The sequence below is a fragment of the Branchiostoma lanceolatum genome, chromosome 1 (genome assembly GCF_035083965.1).
Source record: "Branchiostoma lanceolatum isolate klBraLanc5 chromosome 1, klBraLanc5.hap2, whole genome shotgun sequence".
NCBI classification, from domain to species: Eukaryota; Metazoa; Chordata; class Leptocardii; order Amphioxiformes; family Branchiostomatidae; genus Branchiostoma; species Branchiostoma lanceolatum.
Window position 1 is genome coordinate 20997097 of NC_089722.1, and position 26459 is coordinate 21023555.

General features: G+C 41.5%; 1 protein-coding gene across 1 annotated transcript in view; it reads left to right on the forward strand.

Moving 5' to 3' along the window:
• Positions 1-8841, forward strand: part of LOC136440792 (rabankyrin-5-like) — a 32103-nt gene extending 23262 nt beyond the window's left edge. Inside the window, exons 17-23 of the mRNA XM_066436904.1 lie at positions 67-267; positions 724-900; positions 1674-1821; positions 3881-3971; positions 4355-4626; positions 5254-5344; positions 5831-8841. Coding sequence (XP_066293001.1) covers positions 67-267; positions 724-900; positions 1674-1821; positions 3881-3971; positions 4355-4626; positions 5254-5344; positions 5831-5966 — 1116 coding nt within the window. The 3' untranslated portion in view covers positions 5967-8841. The remainder of the gene's footprint in view (positions 1-66; positions 268-723; positions 901-1673; positions 1822-3880; positions 3972-4354; positions 4627-5253; positions 5345-5830) is intronic.
• The last annotated feature ends 17618 nt before the right edge of the window (positions 8842-26459 follow it).

Consider the following 26459-nt stretch of genomic DNA (forward strand, 5'->3'; position numbering starts at 1 on the left):
GCAATTAGCCTACGGGCATGAATTTGCAATTAACTATTATTGTTATGACTTGTGTATCAATCTCAGGATGCAGAAGGCCATGCCCCGATCCACGTGGCCATTATCAACCAGAGTCCTGCCATCATCTCCCTGCTGCTGGCCCACCCCAGCGTCGACCTGACCGTCAAAGACAGACATGGCCGCTCGCCCTTCGCCACCGCCATGTCCTGTAAGAACAACAAGGCTGCACAGGCCATTCTGGATAGGGAACCCACCGCTGCAGAACAGGTGGGACCACCATATCTGTATCTGTATTGCCAGTATAACACACATTTCAATGCAAAATGCACCAAAAGTTGAGACAATTTTGTCTTCTAAACTTGAACAAAAAATTGTAGCAGCATGGATTCCAACTTCTGAATCAGGTATTCGAATTCACAAGAGTGGCGCGACCGGCACAACCGGCGCACAGCGTTCAAATCGTTTGATGGAAGTCCATGCAATACAACTTCGAAGCCCTGGCAATATGGTAAAATATAGAGCGGTCCGTTACACCCTATTGAACGTTATTCCAGCCCAGGTACGACACAAATTCATTAATTGCTAGGTTGACAACAGAAGTAGATAGATTGGAGGGTCAAAAGCTGTGTCTCTGTTATCAGCGATATATTCTATTCAAAGATGGCAGATTCTTGTTGCTACATCCTTAAACTTGAAATCACAGACTACTTTCATTCTTTGTAGGTTGACAACAAGGGCAGAAACTTCCTGCACATTGCCATCCAGAACTCGGACATCGAGAGCGTGTTATTCCTCATCAGTGTCCACGCCAATGTCAACTCCAAGGTCCAGGATGCCTCCCAGATGTCTCCCCTGCACCTGGCTGTACAGGCAGGGTCCGAGATCATCGTCAGGAACCTGGTGAGTCACAAAACTACTCTATGTATATTCATTAATCTTCATGGAGACTTAATTTTGCTGTAGGAGCTGTTTTAAGTTTAACTTAGCAGTTGAAACAGTTGTGCAGTTCAGTAATAATACATGTACTTTGGACATGCATATTCACAGTGACAGGAATTGTGATGGAGAGCTCACAGCGAAAATGAAACCACTATGAACATTTCAAGACTTACAGTAACTTGTCAAATGTGATTAACACGTTTAAATGCTCAAAAAATTATATGATTGCTTAGGTTTGGCTGATCGGTCAGTGGAAAATGCAGAGAAAATGTCAGACTAAATGTATTCCAGTCATCAGGGAGGTTTTGTTTGTGGTGTGTCTGTTTGTTTGTGTGTCTTTAGTTTTATATAAATGTTCTTACCGTAAATGCTCTCCACTTTGGGGACACTGACAGGAATTTAGGTAGAAGGTCCCAGAAAGGCTGCCTTTAATGTCCTGCTCAATGCATGTCTACTACCATATGGTAGCCTGTGGGAAATATACTTAGACACTTTTTTACTTTAAACCTCGAACACCCGTTCCCGAGGAACAACCATAACCATAAACACTCTCCCTGCTGGGGTGTAGCGGACGAAATAGACCTGTGCCGCTGTAAAACATATTATAAACTCCCCATGACGCTAAGCCGCATGCGCCCTGTCGCGAGCTGAGCACAATAGAGTCACGTGATCTAGTGGTACGTGACCAGCGTACACAAACAAACAAACACTTTTTACTCTCTGCTACTGTTCAGCTGTTGGCAGGCGCCAATGTGAATGACGTGAACAGCCAGAAGCAGTCTGCCCTGCACATCGCAGCCAGTCTGGACCAGTCGGGCATCTGTAGTGTGCTGCTGCAGAACGGGGTGGACTTCGATGGACAGGACGACAGTCTGAACAATGGTAGGTGCAGGGCTCGTAATACTGGGTGCAATAATGTGCACCTTTGTGCACCCAAAATTGGAACTGTGCACCTAATTTTTGACTGTGGGTGCACCAGTGCACCTAGATATTTTTGTAGGCCATAGGGCAGAGTTACTCTGTATATATACAGTCAAACCTGTATTAGCGGTCACCTTTGCATAGCGGCCACCTGCCCATAGTGGTCACTTTTTGTCGGTCCCTTGGTTTTTTCCCATTGACATAAGCATTAAGAATTAGGCTATAGCGGCCACCTGTCCAACGCGGTCGCGGCCAGACGATTTTCGGTCCCGCGAGTACAGTAACACTGCCGATAACGGCCAATGTGCGCCGGTGGAAGCCGCATCGCCACCGCACGCCGGGTTCAAAATCTTCATTTTTTAATGCAGTTATCAAGTTTATGTGAACTCAACTTGACAGGATAATAATAAAGAAAACAAGAATGTTTTATCTTCGTTAGATTATCCATGGTTTGACGCGCGCGAAGTCAAGTATTTCTTCACATGGCTTGCGTTTGTACATCGTAGCATATTTGACTATTTCTGTGCATTTGGATTGGACAAAGATTACGGTAGTTTTTGGAAAATACAACCCGCACATGTATCTGATGCGCTAAGTTGGTGAATTATTTCAATGTCGGCCCAATATTTCCGTTTTCCCCGGGAATTCATCCGAAAATGTGCCCAAACACGATTTTCAAAATGGCGGAGCAGCATAAAGGTCATCGGAAGACACCACTGTTGCGGAGGTATAGTGTGTTAAATCTATTTTGCTGCAAACTATCACTGAGGATAATTACTGAACCAAAAGCTTCAAACTTAATATGGATAATATTACTATCTTGTAAAATTTGGGCTGTTGCAATTTTCTGAAAAGAAAAAGCCCTCAAAAGAGCGACCTTCCTCTCATTACCCTATTAGCATAATGGTAGAAGCCGATCATGACAAGCAAACAACAACAGATTAGGAAAATTGTCGCCGCGATTTTATGTTTGAAAACGGTCGAAAACGAACAGTAAGTGGCAACTGAGCAACATATATTTTGTTCTATACTAACTAGGGGGCATTTTGCTGCGAAGAACTTTGTTTCATATGATTAAAACTCGTTGGTGACGCGTGTGCCAGCAGCGAAGCAGTCGCGAAGGATCCAGAGTTGAGTATGGCGATGCTGGTCTGTTCAGACATGAAGCTCGAGCAAACCATGGATTTTGGAGTTGGCAGATACAATAATTCTTTTTTCAAGCCCATAATAGAAGTAAAAGAACAACAATCGAATTTCTAAAATGTACCTTACCTATGTAATGTTTACATGTGTACTGTACGGTGAATAAATGTATCTCAGTGGGTACTGAAAACATGTGTCACTCGTGGTCAATTAATCAACATTTTCTCCATAGCGGCCACCTGTCCTTAGCGGCCAGTTTTGGCCAGTCCCTTGAGTGACCGCTATAGACAGGTTTGACTGTACATTGTAGAATACGACACGGGGTATTCCAGATCGCCCGAGGTAACGGCCCCACCTATTCCCAAAAATGAATTACGGGCCTTTTACATGAAGGTGTCAGCATGAAGAGTAGAGATGATGATTGGACTGAGATTGGTTACCTTTGAGGAAACTGGGAATTAAAGAGAAGAAATTCACTTAAGCTTCACATGTATATGGGATTGAATTTATTTTGGTCAAAATGCTCATTTATCAATCTCCACATAAAGTCTTGTGACCAAATTGATATCGACAAAAGATAGAATGGCCTAATATTGTAGACTCAATGCTAAAAAAAAATTTAGGTGCCACTCCCAGATATATCCATGATACAGAAACATACCTGTATACTGCACACAGTTATATCCGGGATAGGGTGTACCCCGGAAGAAAACAGCACTGTGTGCATGTAGCGCTCAAAACACGGAAGTTAGTAGCGCTGGGCTGTTCTACGGGTCTGAGGTCTGGGGTGAAATGGAAACCCTGATAGCATTTACTGGGCTGATACTCTGGCAGCTTAAAAAAACTAATATGTACTTTGTTATTTCCCTGTCCATAGCTCTCCATATTGCTGTGCATCAGGGTCACCTGAACACAGCCAGAACCCTCCTGACAGAGTCACAGATTAATGCAGAAGCCATGAACCTGAGGTGCGCAGGTTTATATGAACCTTTGGAGTAGAAAGTTTGTGAAGACTTAAACAAACTCAAAATTTCTGAAATATGCTGAATGTTAACAGTTTTCTAAACTGGTTTCTTGAAACTTTACTTGTGCCGTGACAGGAATTTTTCCTTTCTTTGGTACCGATTAAGATTTGCGCAGTTTAAGACATAGACTTTTTAGATGGACTAACAGAGAGAACATAGAGAAGATACATGTACATGTACAAAACTAATTTTATCTTTCTGTAAATTCATTTGTTTTTGCACGGATATTATTTTGCAGCGAAAGGGAAAAACTTGCTAATGCAAACTCCAATTACATTGTTTTCAAGAGTGTACTAATCTATGTTTATCCAAACATCTTCTATCAGAGGGCAGAACCCCCTGCACGTATTAGCCCAGTACAGCAAGGACAATGCGGCGTCCATCTTTGATCTGTTTCACACATCCATGCCGGAGTACCCGCTGGACGCACCTGACGCGGAGGGCAACACGGCGCTGATGCTAGCGTACATGAACGGAAACGGGGCGCTGTGCAGATCCATCGTAAGGGCCGGGGCAAAGCTGGGCATCATGAATAAGCACGGAGTCTCCATCTTTAATGCACCTGTGGCAACTAAACAGCTGCTGTATAGAATATTGGGTGAGTAGTTGTGTCTGCGTGGTGTTGTGGTCTGTGCACTCTGTTATTTAGCCACATCTGGTTCACATTTCCCGTGGAGCCATCAGCCTGGGTCTGGGTACACTAGAAAAGAGTCGCACTGTCCTTTTGGATGGGGACGTACAGCCGACTTCCTTGTGTCAAACCTCTGCGCCTAAAAGAACAATACACACTTCTCGAGAAGACTAGGGGTGACCCAGTGTGCTTGGCTGAATACGCGAGCCTTAGTGAAGTCGCTCTGCACTAACCTGATGAAAAATGCTTCATCCTCTATCTGAGGTTGTCCGCATTAAAAGCTCTTTACTATTCAACTGAATCAGTAAACAGATATACATGCAGAGACTGCCATTCTCATATAGGACTGTTTAGCCGTAGCTGATGCTGTAGGGTTGCTGCAAATTAGGATTGATAAGTCTATATCTGTATAGCCATGATATCAAACTTGTAAATGTTGAAATAAACTAAGACACACATTTAGGTGACAAAAATGTGATTCTTGTCACTTCTACTGTTTCTTACCATTTGTAATTGCAGCAGATGTTCAGATTTCCGTTAGGACATTTTCTCGGAGCATCAGTTAGATACTTGTGGTTTTCACTTGTGTTACAGACATGTTGTCAAAAGAGCCACCATGGTGTGAGAGCCAGAACTGCATGGAATGCATGGCCAAGTTTGGAGTAGCAACAAGGAAACACCACTGGTAAGACCTCCAATATATATAAATATATAGTCATATACAGTTGTCTACAAGGTGAACAAGAGTATTTTTAGTTTAGATCATTTGTACTATGTCTACTTGGTGAGTTATAGAAATAGATCAGCTGGTATGGAAGAAAAAGATATTGTAAGATTCCTCAAGCCGGCATCACACTGTGAAGACCTTCGGCCTAATTTGTTGATCCATAGAAGGTCGCCAAATTCCAATATATTTTCAGCCTGAAAATCTACCCTATCACATTCTAGCACACTCAGTGACCTGCAAACATCTGCTGATCTCTAAAAATCGCACAGTGATTGAAGACACCGGTCATCTTGCTTCCGAAAATGCCCTTTAGAGCTCGTAGACTCGTTGAATGAGAAATTGTTCAGGAAACGACGTTTCTGGGTTAGGATGTATTTTAGCGGTATATTACACTCATCACAATTAAGAAAAACTTTACTTTTTTTTTTTCATTCATAACCCCAGTCGACATTGTGGACGTATCCTGTGTGGAAAGTGCTCCTCCAAGATGATACCTATCATCAAGTACGAGCAGCCCAAGCCCATCAGAGTGTGTGACCTGTGCTTTGAGGTGCTGTCCATGGGAGGCCTGTCACCCTAGAGGCAGGAGAATAGGCTGGTTCATGGTTTAAACTGTGCATGTGCAGTGTGATGCATAATGTGGGTAATATGTACTCATATCCTTCTCATATTTCCCCCGTACCATTCCCCAGTGGAATGCCCTGCCTGGCACGGTTGTGACGGCTCCCACTGTTGAGTCTTACCGTGCCAGGCTGGAGGCCTGCCCGCCTTACCCCGGGACCTCAACTCCCCCCCTACTTTGCCCCCGATGGGGCTATAGGGGGTACACCTGATGATGATGATGATATGTCAAAGTTGAAGGCCCCTGAGACATAAACAGAACACGTCTGGACATATTTCTGTTTACAAGTTTTGGGCCATGACCTTTGACAATGTGCATTCGCATGGCAAACTGTGAACCAGCTTATTGGGAACAAAGGATAATTCTAGTCATGTTTTAGGGCCCTGAAGGCTGAATATGGTGCAGTGTTAACTTTCTATTCTATAATTAAGTCTATCAATATTCATGATTAGGTATTGACCAAACAATTCAAATGTGTGTGATAGTATTCAAGTGCTTATGAGTTTGAATTACAATTGTGAAATGTTGATAATGTTGTAAAGACACTTATTGCTGTTCCAATTGAATCTGCCAGGGGGCACCTTTTGAAAACAATGTATACCCAGCCTTTGAATGCATGAATCTAGACGCTGACACAGACTGCTTTCTTGTGACTGTGTGGAGTACTAGTAACTTCTTGTGACATGAAGGACTTGTGTGGTGTTATACTGTACATGTGGTAGTCTAAGGATTCAACTTGATGTGGAAATAGCCATTGTCTCGTCTGAAAATTCTTGCCAATGGTTGCATTTGTGTTATCATGAAAACCAAACCCAACCATCATTATACCCATAGTCAACATTGTGGACATCTCCTACAGTGTACATTGTATATGGAAAGTGTTCACCAAAGATGGTACCTAGCTTATCGTAGACTTGAATTTTCTCTCATATTTAGAAATTTGTCTTTCTTCAATCTCAAGTTCTACCCTAAAATTCCTTTTCTCGTTTTCTACCAGAGTGCTACAATTGATAATTGTAGACATAAGAAATTATGATAAGATGTACACATGGAAGTTGTGTATTGTTCAAAGCTATTGAGATAGTACCTTTGGTATATATTATATATATATATGGTGTATGTATTATGGACCTAATTGTGTTCATCTGAAATAACATGCTGTCATGTAATGTTGACTGACTGTTAAGTGTAATGTATAGAATACGAATTAATGCTATGAAACATGTTTTTGTACTGGCAAACTTATACAAGTGTACGCCAAGTTAACAGGTGCCTATAGCTGTGAAGTGATGGATACCAGTATGCAATAATGTCATGTATATCAAGCCATAACTTCAAAAGTACCAAGCTTTAGTTAGTGTGGAGTTATGTCCCCTTTGCGCTAGATGCTGGGACAACTTATTGACCAACGATTGGACAGATCGCTCAACAAAGTTTCATAGATAAAGAACAAATTGTTTTAAAATTTGCATCCTGTGTGTTTTATTGTCTTTAAAATCATACCTTTACATCTTGCATCATATTCCAATCATTGTCTTCTTCTGCTTCCAAAAAAGAAGTCGAACCCAACTAATCTAGGTACAGCTAATACTGCTCCTTGAGTAGTCTCTTGTTACAACACCTATTACTCACCCTCCAGAGCAGGCCCGATATGCTCGGTACGTTACCTCCCATACCGGCCCTGCCATTTCAAGCCTGTAAAATCGCTTCTGGCAATGTCACCGACACTCGCTCATGGTTGATTAATGACCTACCATTATTTTGTCCTAAACCCAAAGTAACGATGTAAGACGTAACCTGATTGGTTGATAGCTTCCCAGCGTCCTTTGCGCTTTTGCTCTAGATGGGCTTATGCAAACCCTCTGATTGGCTGAAAGCTGTTTTGGTGGTGATGTCGCCATAAGAGACTTTACAGGCTTGCAATGGCAGGGCCGGTATGGGAGGTAACATACCGAGCATATCGGGCCTGCTCGAGGGGGTGCTACCACTGTACATTGTTTTTTCTGTCCTATGTATCTACCATGTATTTGCAATTGGCCGTCAAGTGCGAACTAGCAAAAAGATAAATCAAGGGTTACACAAATCCAATTTTGTTGCCGCACGGTCGCTCGGCAATCGCAGTCTAGTGGAAAGGGGGCCTTAGCGAAGGTAAGGGCTCTTGTGAAATTCAGAATCATGTTACTTTGTCTTTTGCTGCATAATCTTGAACACAGTCTTAATTTTGTGGATGCCATCTTTGTCTGAAATGAAAATTGAAGGCATTAGATATATAGACAACTAGAGATATTGATCAATAGATAAATGTTCTGCCAATAATTTAAGATTTAGAAATTGTATATTTTGTATTTCTGTTTAGTCCGTTTTGCATTTTACAATTTTGTCATGCCACAGTGGGATGTATTTTGTTTTCTGTGTACACTAGTCATCACAATTTGTTGTAATATAGCTTATCAAATCATAATAACAATACTCTTGCTTGTGGTTTGATCCTGTACATTATAATACATTATTGTACATGACAAGTAAAGCGTTAGAAGTGCAAATCCAAGTATAAAAGAGCGGACAAAAACATCATCATGGCAAGTGTGCCTAACGGTTTGTAAACTTTCCACATAAATATGTATCTGCTCCCCTTTAATACTGTGGTTACCATTGTCCAATAGTTACTAAAATGGCATTTCTGTCCCCTTAAAGCTTCAGAATAGAGGTTTTAATACATTCTGTGGGGTTGATAACCCTTATTAGTTGCCTCTTTTGCTGGAAATCTTTGATCTAAGAAAATGTTCATTGGTAGCTCTGTTACTTTCCAAATGAGTAAACTCAAGTGACTTAAGTTGTTCTCAGTCATTTCGTATGTTTTGATTCCATGCTTTATTTCAGGCTATTTCTTCAAATAGATATGTGTTCTACTTGTATCATACAGTCGCATGGTTCAAAGAAATCATTCGGTGGTGCATAATAATACGATGACCACCAATTCAAGTATGGTTTTGATTGATTGATTGATTGATTGAAATACATTAGTCAGCCAATGCAGCTATGCTGATACAGCTGCTTGAATGTAAAATAAACGGACAATAATGTGCACACATATTAATAACAGCATATGGTAACCCCACCAGTTGAATAGAATGCCACAGAATCTCAACTGAACAGTGCAAAAATAAACAATCAATTTGGGACTGCTGAGAGCTATGTTAGCTTGATCAGAGGGAGGGGGAACAGTAGACAAGTTAGCAAAGTCCTTTCTTTCTTCTTGCCCTGATGTATATTAAAGAAAATTACCTGCATTATGTAGCTGACGAACTTGCACATCGCCTCACCAAAAACGTAAGATGTCGTCAAGTAGTTGACCGCAGTGAAGGTCACGCAGCACAGCAGGAAGACGAGGTCTGTCCCCGCCAAGTTGACCAGATAGTAAGTGGCGATGGTCCGTATCTTTTTAAAGAAGGCTACCACATAGATAACTAGTGCGTTACCTGTAGCTTCAATCACGAAAATCATCATGTAGTACTTCCAGGACATGCCGATTGTGTCGGAGGCACTTTCCGTTCCATTGGAAAGAATGGTAGCGTTTTGTAGTGGCATGGAAAACAACAAACAAGGAATCATGCTAGTAAGCAAAATTGGGAAATCTGAATGACACACCGACAAGACTAATGCCTCTGTCCCTGGTGCTGAATGACACACCAACAAGACTAATGCCTCTGTCCCTGGTGCCGAATGACACACCATCAAGGCCGGTGCCTCTGTCCCTGGTGCTGAATGACACACCAACAAGACTAGTGCCTCTGTCCCTGGTGCTGAATGACACACCTTCAAGGCCGGTGCCTCTGTCCCTGGTGCTGAATGACACAGCATCAAGGTCGGTACCTCTGTCCCTGGTGCTGAATGACACACCAACAAGACTAATGCCTCTGTCCCTGGTGCCGAATGACACACCATCAAGGCCGGTGCCTCTGTCCCTGGCGCTGAATGACACACCATCAAGTCTGGTGTCCCTGTCCCTAGTGCTGAATGCTACAAGATACAAGATAACTTTATTGGACATCGCAGTGTTGCCACTGAATTAAAACCAATGTACAAACATATCAATAGTCAGTCAATCAACAACTTTGTATAGATGGCGCAATACTGTCCGATATAATACGTATACGTAAGACCTTTGGCACACCTGTGCCCCTGTCCCAGAGTGACAACCCAACGAGACTGGTGCCCCTGTTTCTAGTGCTTAATGACACGCCCAGAATGCGGACCAGTAAGACTGTTATCCCTGGTGCTGAATGACACCCCATCAAGACCGGTGCCTCTTTCTCGGGTGCTGAATGACACACCAACAAGACTGGTGTCCCTGTCCTTGGTACTGAATGACACACCAACAAGACTGGTACCCCTGTCCCTGAATGACACACTTACAAGACTGGTGCTCCTTGGTGTAGGATGACCCACCAACAAGACTGGTGCCTATTTCCCTAGGTGTAAACAGAACTAGCCTGACGAATCGCGCTCCTAGTGTCCAGCCGGTGTCCGTAACCGCCTTTAACCCTGGGTGGGGGTCAGTAACCTCCGACTGAGAGCTTGTGTAAATACAGGCTATAAACAGAACCAAACGCATAAGTCCCTGATTTTCCTGGCACAAGTATTAGCACAAGGCAACTGCTAAAGACACATCTGTTTTTAAACATCTATTAGCGAACATACCTACATGGACAGTATTGGTGACCGATTCTAACCGATTTCTATCGTACACAATACTTTTGTCCGCTCATTTTGATGTTCAGAGAGTTTGCCGCTGGACCCATGGTGTCAGTCATAGTACGCTCGCTTATTCCATTTTACTTTAATTTATACCCTTATCAGGCACGGACAATGAAAGATAATGGTATGAGAACGGGTGCAGTGCTGGTAGGGAATATACATATCAAGAAAAACTTATATCAGAGACGTCAAGACGTTAAGACGTCAAGACGCTCACGGTCTATCGTGTCAATGTGCGGATGTGATTTAATTCAATAGCTAGCCTAACTAAAAGGATGTGATGTGCTGTGAAAGGACATGTCAAGGTTACATTTATCCGTGTAATCAATCTTTTGATCCTCCCTATCCCCTGACAAGTCACCAGTTTGTCTTATCATTCATAAAGATTTGAGAACTAAAAGAACAAGGCGTGAGATCTAAAGTACAAAGAATAACTGCCTTATGATCGTTAATCCTTGCGTCCTTAATATATTTTATTCACTCACGTAGGCTTAAGCCCCGGTCACACTAAACTCACGTCGTACCTACGATGCACGTACGATGCATTTCCCGTACAACGCAGGTAAATCGCAGGTAAATAGCAGGTAAATCGTAGGTAAAATCAGCTATCGCAGAGCGTCGGGCAATGTTCAAAATTTCATCCAACGTCGTACGATTTTTATAGCCTCATATTTAGGCTTTATTGCGGCCTTTTTATCTAATGATGAGGTGACGAATTCATAAATTTCGACCATGTTCTGATGGTTTCAGTTACCCTGATATATTGCCGATGCTGATGCAAATTGCAACCATCATAAGACAATAGCAACCAGAAAACAGTGCGCCCGTAGAATAACCTGCTTCCAAGTTTAGATTTTCTACGTGTCAGGTCCAGATCCAGGCGCATATAATTGCTTTATGTCTGTATACACCTGGGTTTATAATTAGATCATACCTCAGTCCTATCCTGTCTCTATTTTCAGTTTCAGTTTTTGTTTGACGTTTTATGCCCATCATGTGCTTTCTTTTTGATGGACAATACAACTGGCCTGTCATATTCTTTCTCTGTGCCATCCGCAAACTGTTCTCTTGGCAAACTAAAAGTAGAGACAGGATGGGACTGAGGTCTGATTCAATTATGAACCCACGTGTGTATAGCCATGAAACAATCGTATGCATCACCTGCGCGCGATACTTGATCTGACACGTGGAAAATTATAGCCTTGAAAGTAGGCTCTTCAGCGGGCGCGCTGTACAACGGTTGCCAATGCGCTCTGGTGGCTGCACTTTTCAACAACATCGGCAATATCAGGGAAAACTGAAACCATAAGAAAACGATCGAAATGCATACATTTTCACCTCATTGGTATAAAAAGAAGGCCGTAGTGAAGGCTGTATTGGGGGCAATAAAATCGTACGGCGACGGAGGGAAAATTTTGAACATGTTCAAAATCATCTTTAGCTGTATTTTTCGACGTAGGACTCTCGGCGATGGCTACTTTTACGTGCGATTTACCTGCGATTTACCTGCGATTGACCTAGGTACACTAAAAAAAAACATCGTACGATGTACCTACGTTATATGTGACCACCACTTTGTATGTGTTAACTATTGCACCCGGTTTTTCCCAAACGTACGACGTACGGCGCTGTCATGACGGAAGAAACCCCATCGCAGGAACGACGTGAGTTTAGTGTGACCGGCGAGATGGTTACCAGGTGGCTGATAGTTACGGGCTGGCTGCAAAAAGTGTATTTGGCTGGCACCCAAAAAAGCCGGTTCAAAACCTGCTATGGAGGCTATAGGCCAGCGACCAACTTGTGACTTGTCTATTTCAAGGCACGAAGCGATCTCAGTATAATCTTGTCTTTAAAATGGTGTTTTGACTTTCTACAAAAGGACAAGGTAGCAAATTACATAGGGAAAGCTCCGTCCACCTTGTCGAGAGCCGTTACCTAAATCGCCCTTTGGCTGAAACTGGAGCGCATTTCGAAAGGGCATTTTGATTTCAAAATGTAAAAAAAATACTGAATCTATCCTCTAGACTTTTTTCAACATGCTTTTCTCGCTTTGAATATATACTTTGAATATATCTCATTGTCGTATCTGCAGCACTAATTCATGTTCATTAAATGCACTTTTGGTGGCTGGAAAATGAACGAATCAGAACGATCATTAGCTTTTAAGTGGAGCTTGTTGTCTCCAGTCTATACAGAAACATAACCAGATACTAAATACAAGAAGTAGTGGTATCTTGTTTCGGTTGTACCCCTTCTGCTTTTGAAATCACACGGGGAAACTAAAGAAAGCTAACATACTCCGGAGTTACTCAGGCATGGCGGCGGACAAAACGACGTGGAAAGAAATGGTGTCGAGAGCACATTCAGATGTGCAAGATGCAAGACATAAGATAACAGGAAGACGGCTGGCACTGTCTAAGATGCTCCTATGACAAGGACCACCTCACACCTGTAGGAAAGGTGAATACACCTGTCCATAAAATATGCTAATGCGGACCTCATTTGCATAATTTAGGTATAACCTTGTATTTCCCTTACTATAAAAGCTACGGAATTCATATTTGACATGTAGCTATCTTTAGGAAAGGTCAGAAAACCTGGCCATACATTATGCTAATGAGGGGTTTATGCATAATTTATGCATATCCCTTGCCATAAAAGCTACGGATGACATATTTCAGATGAAGGTACCTTTAGGAAAGGTGAACACACCTGGCCATACACTATGCTAATGCAGACCTCGTTTGCATAATTTATGCAGAAACTTCAGAATTCCCTTACACTACAGTAAATGCTAAGGACGTCATATTTGAGGTGTAGGTAATGGAAGGGGAATATCCTGCATTTTCCCGAAAATGTTGCCTTTCTAGTTTCTATTACGTGGATACCCTCTGGCACATAAAACAAAACAACCAGCGGCAACAACAAATAACTAGGGCAAATAAAACACATCATATATAAAAACAAATTTCATGGAGATTTGGGGTCTTCGGACTCTTGTTATTTATGCAAATTACTTCAATTTGCATAATTTGCAGTTCATTGTATACATCTGCTGACTTTACGCATCCGGTGACACAAACATACACACACGCAAACAGACTGAATTTGCATAATTTGCGCTACAGTGTGTACATCTCTGTCCAACCTACCTGCGTACCAAATAACATGAAAATCTGTTGTTCCTCAAGTTCTTCAGTTATTCTCCTTAAGAAGATTTTTACAAATAGGCCATTACAGTTCCAGTGACACATACCAGGGGGCCCAAAATCGACCTTGACCTTTCTCCTCCCAGCACCTACCCACATACCAAATATCATTACAATTCATCTGCACGTTCTACAGTTATGCTAACTTAAAGCATCCGGCGACACCAACATACACACATGCAAACTATTTTCCTCCTAACTTATGCTAATTCAGTCCCAATTTGCATAATTTGCACTTAAGTGTGTACATCTCTGTCCAACCTACCTGCACACCAAATAACTTTTCTCCTCCCAACACCTACCCACATACCAAATATCATTAAAGTCCATCTACATGTTCTACAGTTATGCTGACTTTAAGCATCCGGTGACACAAACATACACACAAACACGCAAACGCACGCAAAACAGTATCTCCATGAAAAAGCATTTTTTCATGGAGATAAAAATCGTCGCCTGCGCCTTGGACACGGCGTTTCTCGATTGCGTACGTGTGTAAATACAGGGCATGTCGCACGAATTATTTACACAACATTTATGTGAGAACAAAAATGAAAATGTTGGCGATCGATACATAGGAATTATGTGCAAACAGCAGAAAGCATTATACTAAACTTTATGTGGTTTGTAAAATGCCGTTGTATATACCACACTTACGCTGTATGTGGACCACAGTCCTTTGTAGATGAGAGTAAGAAAAGTTATTGCACAGATAGTGACATAACCATCCTCAAAACCATCAGGAGCGCTAGCGTAGCACGTCTTTAGGACCAACCCCGAAGCACACGAGCACAATGTGCAACATGGGGCTGTTCGAGGTAAATCACTGGACAAAATTGTTCTCCTTTTGAGTGCAAAGGTCGTTTTTTTCCCAGGTCAGTTATATGTTGCCTTACGTCGTGTTGAGTTTGAACGGATTGTATATATTGGGATTTGAACCGTATGCAACTACAATACCGTAAACCAAAATAACGCCTAATTAAAACAGGTACCTGTGCCAAAGGTTACACAACAACCTAACACAGAAGACCACGATAATTGCATTAATGTCAAGTTCCTGAATATACTCAATATGAGACAGGGTGCAATTCTGCAAGATGATAGTGCACGTTCATACAGAATGAGAGTCATTTCAGACCACCTCCAGTAGGCAGGAATACAGAGGATAGAATGGCCCTCATGCAGCCCAGATCTCAACACAATTGAACACAGTCTCAGACTCACTGATCAGCTTGGGCAAGATGTGCATGCAAGAATGATCAACAGAACAACACTGGTCGACCTGCGACGACTCGTTGTGGAAGAATAGCCAGGGACCGCGTAGCAAAACTGGTGACAATTATGAGGAGGATGTGGTGACGGCGCATGGCGTGTGTACTCAGTATTAAGCCGCCTTCATCATAACTGAGGCTCCTTTACGCATTTTTTTGTTGGTTTGGATGAAGACTAACCTAGGCTTACATATTAATGTGTTTTGTTGATTTAAGTTTCATATTACCCTCCTACACAAGCCACGTGATACTAACAGAAGAAAAAATACTGAATTGAGCGTTTGACATTAGTAGGGTATTTTGTGCACTTTTTTTATGTGACCCGCTCGCATAAGCAGGTCTGGTGTTCGTTCCATTAATTTACAATCAAAATAAGTTTTGTATCATAGGAAAGAAAATCACACAAGCTTTTCAATGTTACATAAATCATTGAAATTGATCAAGAAACAACGGAGATATGATCGACCAAAGTTAAGTTTCCAAACTTTTTGTGCGTAGTTTATGACCATTCTAAGGTAAAATAGCCTTGGATAATATTTTTCAGTAAGGTATAATACTAACAGATTCAATCATGTGATTTTGACCGGGGAAATAGCATTTAAAGCTGGCATAAGTGTTCTCTGAAAAAGACATGTCAAGCCGATACCGTATGACGCCACGGGGTGAATGACCTGTTAAACGCGTGGTTTTATCAATACCCAACTTCGCAGACAGTTAGTATTATAGGGTATATATACTTATGGACTATATCTGCAATTTCATTTGCTGTACAATATTTTTGGGTTAGAAATAACAATTTTTGATTTACTGCTCTTCCCCAGCTGATGTATAAATTCCCCTCCGTTTTCGCGCCATACCACACCCCGGGGAGCCGTTCATACGTTCGAACATGTTCGGACGGTACCATTTTGCAGCTTCCACGGGGGTCCCTTTTTGTTAATAGCCTCTACTTATGTCAATATTTGATGAATATTTGATCAATATTTGTACTGTTATTATTCATAAGTCCTATCAAAAGTAGTTAGTATGCCAAATGTTTAGTAAATTCCTGTTTTTGCAATTTAACGTTACATTGTACCCGATTGGACCATTCTGAAAACGTCACGGTCTCGCAAGGTTACGTGCGGTCACTGAGCGTTTCAAAAATCATGTTCGACAGAAGTTGTCACAGGCCTTAAACTGCCTGAGCTCAAACCTATTTCTAAAACGAGTTTGAAGGAAGAACAGTTTATCGGATGAACAGATATTTCTATCTACTAGTATGATAAGTATCTATATATCATGTTTCTCCAACGCAGTGAATGTATGGCGGAACAGGCCGGTGGTCCTTGTCGAAGGTCACCTTTGCAAGGCCTAAGTAATAAATTGTTTTGATTTGTTGGTTCGGCTTAAACTGTTCCATCACAATCACAGCGTCTAGACCAAAAGCGATTGCAGGATTATCAGCAGCATCACATATGAAAAGATTCTGATAACATACGTGTTTAAGCCAGGATCACTCGAGGTCCTGGGTCAGGCCGTAATGGATGACTTGCTGGGAAGAAAAAGTGTAGTAAAGCCATCGCAACATTTGGCAACCAAAAAGCCAGTACAGTTTCGGAAAAAGCAGCCCAAACTTATGTCACTTCTTTCAGAGCACTGAAGTGCATAAAAAAGAAAACCACTATCCTTATATTCGGAAAATACGGCCTAAAATGATGTTGTACTGGCCGATCGTATTGAAACGCCAGTGTATACTCGGAATCTCAGAGAGCGAGGCTAGAGACATAAATGAAAGTGGTATTCAAGCTTCTGAGACTTCCGTACCCATCACTACCTTCTCAAGATGCAAGAACACTTGGCAGCTGTGATCCAATGATAAGTCACTAAAGTACTGTTTAGATATATCTAAATCCTACTTTATTCGTCTCAACTGGTAGACTGTGCCTTTCAACTGACAACTTAGCATGTTGATGAACGAGTTTGAATGCGAAAATGTACATTTGCTTGTAGACTGACGTGGAAAAACGTGAGAACGACAACACACTAGCCTGTATTTACACAAGCTCTCGGCCGGAGGTTACTGACTCCCAGCCCAAGAGGGATGCCGGTTACCACTGGCTGGCCACTAGGAGCGCGATTCGTCAGGCTAGACAACACACCGTTCACACATTAAGTTTCTGGTAGCTTGGGTCAGATTCAGTTGGGGATGTTACCGCTTCATGGGTTCCATCTAGCCGAGTAAACCTTGCGCCAGGAAAAGACCCCAGCCGACAATTGTAAGTACATCAATTTTCTTGCGGAGTTATCTGTTATTTTTCCGAAGTTAGTCCTTACCTGTTGGGATTGTGTTTCCATGTCATAGTCATTACTACATATGCCATCACAGTCTGAAACTCAGTCTACACCACTTCGGCCCACAGATCTAGACTTTGTGGCCAAATTGAGTCTTTTGTCCTACTGAATATTCTGAAAAAAAATTGAGATTTTGTATACACAGTATTTTGCATGTCGCGCCGTAACTACCGCAAGCTTATGAATGAGGAGTATCTCGGTTACCACATCAACACTTACATAGATTGAATTTGTCTCTGCTATCAATTTTCAAACATTAAAAAGAATTCAACCCGAAACATAGGTCCAACATTGTACAAGCTTTCATAATGTGCTGCTTTTTAATGGATTTTACACTGTATTTTTTATCTATGTAAAGACATCAACTGAGATATCTACTATTTTTCTAGTTTAAGTTTACTTTCAGGTCTGCTTGGCTCAAAAATGTTTGCCGCATGTTAAAGGCAATCAAAGCAATGTTAGGGACAAAAATATTAGAAATAAAAACAATGCTGAAATTTTTATGGCAGTGACATTTACTAACATTGTTTAGCACATTTGCGTAATAACTTCATACTTTTAGGATTTTAAAACCGCGCAAAATCGTGCCGTACGATAACCCCTTAGTTTCACGAGCCTTCAAAAACTCCGGTCACGATTTTCAGTGAGTTCTCACATCACAACGTCGTGCATCATGGACGTCGCTATAAATTGTGATAGCGTTGTTTAAACTAATCATGTATAGAGATGACTAAATTTAGATAGATTGACTTTTAAAATCCGATTTTTCGGACCCTAATAATATTGCTTGGGTTTCGTTTTCAAACAGGATTAAAATCCTATTCAGACCAAGTTCAGACCGGGCTTTTCTGGGAACGGGAGGAGGAGGCCCGACCCTTGCTACTCCTTAAATCCTTATCTTATGACCACCAAATGTTCAGAGGATGGTGTAACATTACAAATAAAAAAATGAAATTGATGCAAAAATGTTGGTGCCATAATGATGAAATACGACGTCATTATGACGTCATTTACGTGACTTTATTGGCTGAAACAGTCTAAATAGGATATTCCCGTAAAACTCAAAAGGCATACAACAACATTTTTACAACAAAGTGTGTCTGATAGGATATCAAAGTAGAATTTTCTTGTCCACAATCAATGAAAACCATGATACGTCACTCAAAAAGCATTATTTTGTCGTGGAACTCTTGTTTTTGTATGAAATGAGTTTATATTTGTAAAAGCAAGACTGAAATTTTTCAATTTGTTATTCAGATTTGCGACTGAGTTGATTTCAAGATTACCAAGGGAACATGACGTTACAAAACGATACCAGTATGGACAGTGCCTCCGACACAATCGGCATGTCCTGGAAGTACTACGTCCCACCAGGCCTCTTTGCCCTGATTTTCGTGGTGGCAGTTACAGGTAACACATTGGTTTTGTATGTGGTGGCCTTCTTCAAAAAGATGCGCACCATCGCCACTTGCTATCTGGTCAACTTGGCGGTGACAGACCTCGCCTTCCTGCTGTGCTGCGTGCCCTTCACTGTGGTCAACTACTTGACGACGTCTTACGCTTTTGGTGAGGCGATGTGCAAGTTCGTCAGCTACATAATGCAGGTAATCTTTTTTTCTATGCATCAGGAAAAGAAAAAGAAAGGAATGATTAATTATATAAGTTGTTCATTTGTCTACCGTTACACCGTCCCTTTGACCGTGATAACAGTATCTTTCAGCAGTCCTACAGTACAGCCCACGAAATTCGCATCAAGTTTCGCCAAACGCTTCGCGAAAGCGTGCGTTAGGTTTCGCGAAAGCGTGCGTTAGGTTTCGCTAAAGAGTTCGTACGGTTTCGCGAAAGCGTGCGTTAGGTTTCGCGAAAGAGTTCGTACGGTTTCGCGAAAGCGTGCGTTAGGTTTCGCGAAAGAGTGAGTATGGTTTCGCGAAAGTGTGCGTTACCTTTCACGAAAGAGTGCGGTAGGTTTCGCGAAAGACCCCGAAAGGTTCAGCAGAGGTGATCTGGACTTTCGCGAAAGGTGCGAAACTCTTCCGGGTTCCCGCGAAACGCCTCTCCGAAACATTTCTGCGGAAGAAATCTTCCGCCAGATTTTGTCGTTAATGAGCAGTTTTTGCATTCGTCAATTAACATAACACTTGTTCGTCCTTATTTTCATCTACTTGTCGATAATGTGTAGATAATGTGGGGGCTGGTCTTCGCGGCGGGTGCACAACTCGGCACTATGGCCGAGATCGCTTGGCCTCAGGCCGTGCGGCCCCAAATCATGAACAATTTCAAACTAATTAGAGAATGTTAGTTTATGGATGCCTGTGTATGATTATTGAGAGAATGTTAGATAAATATCGGCGTAAAAAGTGCGTCAGACATTCTGTCCAACTTATAATCGGACACCGAACTACGGAACAACGCAACTGGAAGGTCAATGACCCGTAGCTAGACAACATTTATCCTTGATTCATCTAAGACGGACACGTAATCGGCTGTATTTTCTACCTTCTAGAACACTCCAAATTGTGAATGGTATGGTGTGCTAATCATTTGAGTGCTATTGACCCCCGAAAAAGATGAGCAAGGTTACGATGCATCGATGGTGCTAACGGAAATAAGGGATTTGTCGGAGTTTGTTGGGCGGTTTTTCGTTTTGCCCGCACGTTACTAATAAGTTCTCACGCCTTTGGCAGTTGATTGACAGCCGCGGGTTCCTTAGTGGTACCTTTGTGGGACATGCCGCCAGACGGGGAGGTCCAATCATCAATAAGTGTAGAATGAATGAAATTACGGAAAATTGTCTTCTATTCTTGGACGCCAGAGAAAAACCCTAAGTTACCGAGCGAGCGCACATCACACATGTTGTTTCTGGCATGTCCTCATGACATGGCATTCACCCGGCCGCGCTCGTCCCCGCTGACTTACTAATACTATCGACCTCTGTATCTTATGGTGTACGCCAGTGATATGATAGCATCATGACTGCGTACATTTCTATTGAATACTTGATAAGAAAATGAAAAAATACACTCAGGTATGAATGCATATGAAATAAGTAACTTATCAAATCGAGTTGTTACGAACGGACCATGTATGTTGTTACCACTAGAGCCTTATGTGTATTTGGAAGTTTTCAACAACAAAAGGGTAATTTGCGATGAGAAGCCTAACTTACAGAGACCTCCTTGCAGAGACTTCAACATTGCCCAAATAGTACAAGGTGATTTTATATTTTTGTGATATCTGTTACTTGATTGTTCTTTGGTGGTAATGAAATAAGGAGTTACGACGGGCAAGATCATTTGCCGACAAACACGGTGACGATTTTTCTAACATGCCACCCTGATCACTCCGTAGCGTGTGTGGCTCGTCACACGTGTGAATCAAACCGTCATCTTTCTTCTACGTGTTCTGAAATTGAAACCAAAGCCCGCATTTTGGTTTCTCAGTGGTGATAATATCCAAAGAAAGGAGCCGTTGGACGTCAAAAGTTCTAAGGTAGGTGAATTCTCTTCGTTTTAGCGTCTTCTATAAATAGTTGTTACAAGTATGAAGTTTCGACGTTTTGAACTATGGAGGTTTAAATATATTGTGAAGAAAGGATGTTCCAGACGCAGCAGGATATAACGAAAAGGACGTGGCTAAATTATAATTCCTGTATTTATCTATTTTTCGATATTGCATTTTGCATAGTAAAATCAAGGAGGTTAAAATGTAGGTAATGAGAAAAAGGACGATAGCTGGCTCAACGACTGAGGTTACGGGACTGAACGCTTCCAATAATTACATGATAAAACTACAACTACAAAATAAAAGTTTCGTCAACAAATTCTTTCATTCACTAGCCTCGTTTGAATTATGAGAATTTCGATTTTCTCCTTTTGTAATTTTTTTTTACAAACCTACCGTTTTTCCGAGGTGGGTACTGTACTTCCGTGGTCCACGTCGGAGACAGCTCAATGAGTGACTTACCTTTTCCTTTCCTGTTAACCTTGCATTTTACCGTATCTTATTGAACCGTTCGTTTGTATGCTGGGTAATACTAGTATATGGATTCAAGAAGGAGTTGCTAAGAAGGAAAACAGTGCGACTGGAAATAATGACAAAGTTTGTACCGCCGAATTGAAGGAGAAAGACGAAACAATTAAAAAAATCGACTGTTACTTTCTGCTATGACCCATGCCCCAGATATCGTACGCGTGTTGCAATGAAAGGCTTCTCGCCTTTCCTCCATATAGAATGTATTAGTTGTATACATTTCTTCCAACATTTAATTATGTTAGTTCTTAAGTGTATTTTATTATTGAAAGAGAAGTTCTGGCACAACTTGCCGTGTTAGCTTTGAAAACTGATACCGAACACAACCTGAGTTAGTATACGTAGAAGGTTAGTACAACTGTACTTGAAAAGTTTGAACAAACGAAACGTCGTCAATATAAGGAGTTAATAGGGGAGATGTTTCCTGCCCTCCTTGGTCAGCACGTGAAGAACGGCACGGAAAGCTCGTCCTCCGACAATCAACGTAGACCTGCTTTTAAATAAGGAAAGGTAAGTTACCAGATGCTGATAATGAATAGATGAATAATTTTACAGTATACATGATACTAGTAGTATGCACTAAGTTTTAGCCCAAGGATTCAAATGTGAAATGTCAAGAAAAAATAACCATCGTAAAGAAAAAGCACGAATATATTTGATTGATATTTAGCGGCTTTCACTACCCGATGGCAACGTTTTAAAGCACATTACTGAAATGTACATATCAACAAAAGGTATCGAACATACACATACTGCAATGTATAAGCTACCAGCTGACAAGTTAAGCCTACGGCTCAAGTAAGTGAAAAATGTAATGTTGGTTTTAACAAACGTACAACTAATCGTTTAGTTCATGAAACTAAGTATAACTTCTAGCTACATATAGATAGAATAGAGACCGTAATTGAAAAGTCAGAACTGACGAAACGTCGTCAATATAAGGAGTAAATAGGGGAGATGTCTCCTGTCCTCCTTGGTCAGCACGTGAAGAACGGCACGCCACGCACGGGAAGCTCATTCTCTGACAATCAACGTAAACCTGCTTTTGAATAAGGAAAGGTAAGTTACCAGGTGCTAATAACGAATATATTGATAATTTTATTGTATGCGTGATAGTATGCACTAAGTTTTAGCCCAAGGATTCAAATGCAAAGAAAAAATAACCATCGAAAAAAGCACGAACCTACGAACCTATTTCACGGCTCAAGTGACAAATGTTATGTTGGTTGTAACAAACGCACAACTAATTGTTAAGTTCATGGAACTAATTATAACTTGTAGTTAACATATAGATAAAATAGAGACCAGACACAACCCCGGCGAGGTTGTGTACCCGTCATCGTGTAGCCTGGATGCCAGACCCCCAAACTCTGAGATATCTATCCCACACGAAAGATATTTTAGAGTTAGGGGGTCTGGCATCCAGGCTAGTCATCGTGAGAATTCCCTGCACAACAAGTTTGCTACATTCAAATAGCACTGGACGGAGTCCATCCGCCCACCGCCTTTGATCCAGCTCCAGGGATGATCCAGCTCTACGTCTATGTCGGGCTTGTGACAAAAAAGCGCTAATCAATCACTTTTGACAGCGCCGCGCCGGCCTGTCTGTGGCGGAAAGATCTCCCCAGTTGCATATAAGAATTTGGATATCAGGATAAACTACATGTACTACCGTAATCTATTCTCACAAACGCACGGATTCAACTTTATTTTGTTGGTATCAGATTTTCTAAACGACAGTTTATCTGCACTGCTTGTGGGGATGTAGTCACTTCTGTGATGTTTTCCCAATAATTATGTCAACACGAAAAATGTCTCCGTCGTCTTGCCTCCTCGTAAGCAAATGTTACATTCAGTTTGTCATGGCACCATACATTATGAAAGAAAATTAAGCATTTCCCGTAATTTTCTTGCGGTAAAATCTATGAAAAATAGTTAGTACGGACATGTGTTGCGTTTTGTCAAGATATTGAAGTCAGTTTTAGCACTGAATTTGTCTACAGCGCGGTCCTTCCGTACACTTTCACTCTGGCTTGTTTATAGGAAACGTAAACAAATCGGGCGTGATATTTTCTCCACCCACCGCGCGGGCGGTCTGCATATGAAAAGCGACGTATTACGCGTAAACCCGGTCTTTCGCAGGGGGTTTCTGCGAAAGTATCGTAAGCTTTCGCGAAACTCTATGCGGAAGGCTCCCGGAGTTTCGCAGAATCTGCGAAAGGGCCTGCAAATGATTGCCGGGCGTTTCGCGAAAGACTGCGGCCCGTTTCGCGAAAGACTGCGGCCCGTTTCGCAAAAGACTGTGTCACGTTTCGCGAAAGACTGCGGCATATTTCGCGAAAGACTGCGGCACGTTTTAGTCGAAGGGCCAACGCTCTAGAACACGCTTATTTTGTTAAAACGCTAAAACGACGCAACGCACCTCTCCCGTGAAAATACCCTCAAGTAGGCTCTACTTTAACACTCCTAGCAGAAAGTTGGTAGACTGCAGGTCTATGAAATTTGGCGTGCTTAAAAAACAAGCATTGGTGCGCTCACCGGTGGCCAACTTTTTGGTGTGTAAGAAATTATCCACTGAACATTGCGTATTTTACGCCATTTTGGATGGCTTGCAGCAGGTATGTAGCGTTCATGAATATTCTTGAAAATATCTGTGCTGATTTCCAGAAACCTTACCTTTCATTTGATATATAATTTATTGTTTATTTGAAAACAGGGGAGCGCAGCACTCGTATAGAAAATGTTCACTTTGTTGAAAAACAAGACACGGCGCCTCGCGCGTTCCGAACACAATTGGAACGCGTCGGCGGAGCAGAAACCACGGGACTTGATGTTTATCTTTGTCACGGCGTCGTAAACACCAAGAATTCACTAACCCTCTTATGATTTGTATGTTGATTCTCTCAAACTTTAGCTATCCATTGGTAGGTAGTTTGATGTTGATTTAGATAGTTGAGTACACGACGTAGAATACTGAAAATGTTCACTCCGTTATGAAGACGCCGCACCTAGCGCGTTCTACCTGCGCGCGCGGTCGCTCTCCGTGTAATCATATACGGCAACAATGTACTGTCCCATATACCTATGCTTTGTCAAACTCTCCTGTCTACCTCTCCCGCTGCGTATGTACAAATCTATATAACGGGAGAAGGCCTAGGGTGGGGAGGGTGGTTTCTAGCATACTAGAGTATGGTTTCTAGCATACTGACTAGAAATAAGCCTGTTAACAAATCCCTGACGTCAGACCCAAATGTTCGCCAAATTATCAGGAGAAAAACATGTATAATTGAGAGTTTAGCTACAAAAAGGGCTCAAATCGGTCCTTATCTTCTTGATCTCATCGTTATCACCGGCCCTCCGCCCTCGGTGTTTATTTTGCGGGTAAACGGTTAAACGTCAGACGCTAACCTGGCCTCTCGTCCCCGCGCTACTCGTGTCAACGATGTTCGATCTTGTGCCGTTTTAGAAAAACCCGGAAGTAGAATCGAATATTCGATGCTTGGCCCTTCGACTAGTTTCGCGAAAGACTGCGGCACGTTTCGTGAAAGACTGCGGCACGTTTCGTGAAAGACTGCGGCACGTTTCGCGAAACTTGATGCGTATTTCGTGGGCTGTACTGTATCTTGATTGTTTATTTCTGCACTATTTAGTTCAGATGGTATGGTATTCTATTTACAGGTGGGATAACCATATTCTACATTTGTATTATGATATGTGTGTAAATCACTAGATCTGCACTATTGTCTTTTTTGTATTCAAGTAGCTGTATCAGAATAGCTGCGTTGTCTGACTTATATAGCTAGAACAGAGGATTTTTAATTATTCAACACCACACTGTACTTGAGCTTAGATTAAAGATCTCAGTGTCCCGAACAAAACGCCGTTTTCAGATTTCAAATCCGATGAACCTGAGTTGAGATATTGAATTTTGAAAGAATAGATTTTGACATTTTTGGTGAAAACTTAATAATTAGTCCCATGGGTCTGATATGGCACCGCAGGGACTATCTTCACTGTAATAAAGACATTGTGTACAATAGTATGCATGTGGGGTATGCAAGTTTTGATGCTTCACAGCAGAAATTCTTGGCACAATTTGCTTATGTAAGTGTCAGCTGCCACAAGATGTCAAGCAAATTAGTCATTATAACTAATTATCTCATTTTTAATTAGCATATCTGCATACTAATTAGGCATATTTGCTCTTCTTCTGCAGGTTTCTCTACTACCACATTGTATATAACAACTAATATAACAACTGGTACTTGTCACATGCCTAGCAATAAGATAATCTCTTTAAGCTCTGGTATTGTTGATTAATGACTGATTAGCATATTTGCATATTAATTAGGAAGAAATGTATAACACAGGCCATTTGTACATATTGGCCTATGCATTCTCTTTGATCTCATTTCTATGCAAACTAATAGTGAAACAGGTAGTTGTCACAATATGTAGAACAAATAGATAATCTCTGACATTCTTAATTAATAGATGATTAGCATATTTGCATACAGATGAGGACAACAAAGTGCATGACCATGACTGTTTCTACCTCTCAGCCTACACAATTTTTGTCTGCTCTCATTTCTTTTCAAAATGAAAGTGGGACTGTTAGCTGTCACAATATGTCTAGCTAATGAATAATCTCTGGCATTCTTAAGTAATCAATAATTAGCATATTTGCATATTAATTAGGAAAATGAAGCACATGATTAAGGCTTCTTTCACCTAGCATACAATGTATTCTCTTCTGCTTTCATCAAAATAGAAAAAATAATACCAAAAATCTCAAGTATTCTTATTTAATGACTGCTTGTCATAATCGTCCGCATACTAATTAGTAAAAT